Here is a 2,462-nt window from a genome sequence, read left to right on the forward strand (position 1 = left end):
GGACAGCACGGGGTTAGATACAGAGTAAAGCTTCCTCTACACTGTCCCCCAACAAACACCACCAGGACAGGGACAGCATGGGGTTAGATACAGAGTAAAGCTCTCTCTACACTGTCCCCATCAAACGCTCCCAGGACAGGGACAGCATGGGATTAGATACAGAGTAAAGCTTCCTCCACATTGTATCTAACCCAGTGCTATCGTTGTCCTGGGAGTGTTTGATGGGGACAGAGTAAAGCTCTCTCTACACTGTCCCCCATCAAACACTCTCAGGAGAGGGACAACAAGGGGTTAAATACAGAGTAAAGGTTCCTCTACACTGTCCCCCATCAAACACTCCCAGTGGGCAGCACGGTGGCACAGTGGTTAGCACTGCTGCCTCACAGTGCCTGAGACCTGGGTCCAATTACCCCCTCAGGCGACTGTGTGGAGTTTGCACGTTCTCCCTGTGTCTGCGTGGGTTTCCTCCGGGTGCTCCGGTTTCCTCCCACAGTCCAAAAATGTCCAGGTTAGGTGAATTGGCCATGCTAAATTGCCCCTAGTGTTAGGCAAAGGGGTAAGTGTAGAGGAATGGGTCTGGGTGGGTTGCGTGTCGGTGTGGACTTATTGGGCCGAAGGGCCTGTTCCCACACTGTAAATAATCTAATCCAATAGGTACAGCACGGGGATAAAGTCAGAGTAAAGCTCCCTTTACTGTTTTATCTAACCCCTTGCTGTCCCTTGCAGTGTGATGTGGGCATTGCTGAGCAGGTTATTGCTGAGCAGGTTATTGCTGAGCAGGGCTGCCTGATAGCACTGTTGAGGAGCCCTTTCATCACCTCCCTGATCAGCAGTTTGATGGGGAGCTGCTGAGGTTGTTATCTCTCACCTTGGAAATATATTTGTTGAAGTTGCTGGAGAAACTCAGGTCTGGCAGCATCTGCAGAGAGAGAAACAGAGTTCATGTTGTGAGTCCAGTGTTGTGAAAAATGATCACTGGACTCGAAACGTTAACTTGGTTTCTCTCTCCACATTTGCTGCCAGACCTGCTGAGTTTCTCCAGCAATTCCTGCTTTTGTTTCTGACTTCCAACATTCACAGTTTTTCGGATATATATTTGTTAACAAGAAATTACTTTCTTTACCCTAAAGATGAAAATATGAACAAATCACAAAGGGTTTGAGATTAAGAGCATCTTCACTTTCAGTCTGAGTTCACACTTACTCCCAAAACTCAATGATGGGTGAGCGCTTGTCCACCAACTCGTCACAGCTCACATTGAAGGCTGTGGAGTTTACGATGGTCCCGTTATGGCATTGATCATGCCGGAAGACTTCAGTACATTCTGGAGTGTTCCATGAGTTTCCGCACGTTGCCCAAGGAAGATTGTTGGTGAAGGAATGGATAAGATAATACAAACCCCAGGCAAGCACCATGATATAGTACGTGTTACAGAAAAACACAATCACCATCGAAGCGAAGCCCAAACCTGGAAAGGGCAAAAACCATAAAGAACCATAAGGAATAGGTACAGGCAGAGGCCATTCAGCCCTTCGAGCCTGCTCTGCCATTAGATAGGACCATGATCCGACATTCCTTACATCCACTTTCCTGCCCTTTCCCTGTAATCCTCGATTCCCCAACTGATCAAACATCTATTGATCTCAGCCTTAAATACCCACACGGACCCTGCCCCCACAGCTCTCTGTGGTAAGGAGTTCCAAAGACTCTCAACTCTCTGAGAGAAGAAATTCCTCCCCATCTCAGTCTGAAACTGGTGCTCCTTTATTCTGAGACTGTGCCCTCTGGTCCTTGACCCTCCCATTAGGGGGACCATCCTCTCAGTATTGACCCAGTCAAGCCCCTTAAGAATCCTCAATGTTTCAGTGAATATCACCCCCTCATTCTTCCAAACCCCAGGGAGCAGAGTCCCAACCTGTTTAGCCTTTGCACATAAGGCAATCGCTACATCCCAGGGATCAGGAGAAAGTGAGGACTGCAGATGCTGAAGATCACGGTCGAGAGTGCGGCGCTGGAAAAGCACAGCAGGTCAGGCAGCTTCCGAGGAGCAGGAGAATCAACGTTTCAGGGAAACGCCCTTCATCAGGAATAGGTCCCTTGCCCGAAACATCAATTCTCCAGCTCCTCGGACGCTGCCTGACCTGGTGTGCTTTTCCAGCACCACACTCTCCTCCCAGGGATCATCCGAGAGTACCTCCTCTGAACTGACTCGAATGAAATCAGAGCTTTGCTTTAATAAGGAAACAAAAACTGCTCACCATCTAACACATTCTTTCCAAACCCCAAGCTGAGGGCCATGATGAGGAAGTAACTCCATAATCTTCAAATCCTGTCAAATCTAGAATAAGGTGGGGGATGGGAGAAGGTCCACAAACCAGAGGAGAGAATCACTGTGTGTGGGAGGGAGTGGGAATGCAGCAGGTACCAGCACAGAGTGAGGGGGTCACGGTGGGGGGTGTCAG

General features: G+C 49.0%; 1 protein-coding gene across 1 annotated transcript in view; it reads right to left on the reverse strand.

Moving 5' to 3' along the window:
- Window positions 1-2,462, reverse strand: part of LOC122559229 (sodium- and chloride-dependent creatine transporter 1-like) — a 107,816-nt gene that overhangs the window by 61,020 nt on the left and 44,334 nt on the right. Inside the window, exon 4 of the mRNA XM_043708608.1 lies at window positions 1,204-1,468. Within this exon, the coding sequence (XP_043564543.1) occupies window positions 1,204-1,468 (265 nt within the window). The remainder of the gene's footprint in view (window positions 1-1,203; window positions 1,469-2,462) is intronic.

Source organism: Chiloscyllium plagiosum, chromosome 18 (genome assembly GCF_004010195.1).
Source record: "Chiloscyllium plagiosum isolate BGI_BamShark_2017 chromosome 18, ASM401019v2, whole genome shotgun sequence".
Taxonomy (NCBI): domain Eukaryota; kingdom Metazoa; phylum Chordata; class Chondrichthyes; order Orectolobiformes; family Hemiscylliidae; genus Chiloscyllium; species Chiloscyllium plagiosum.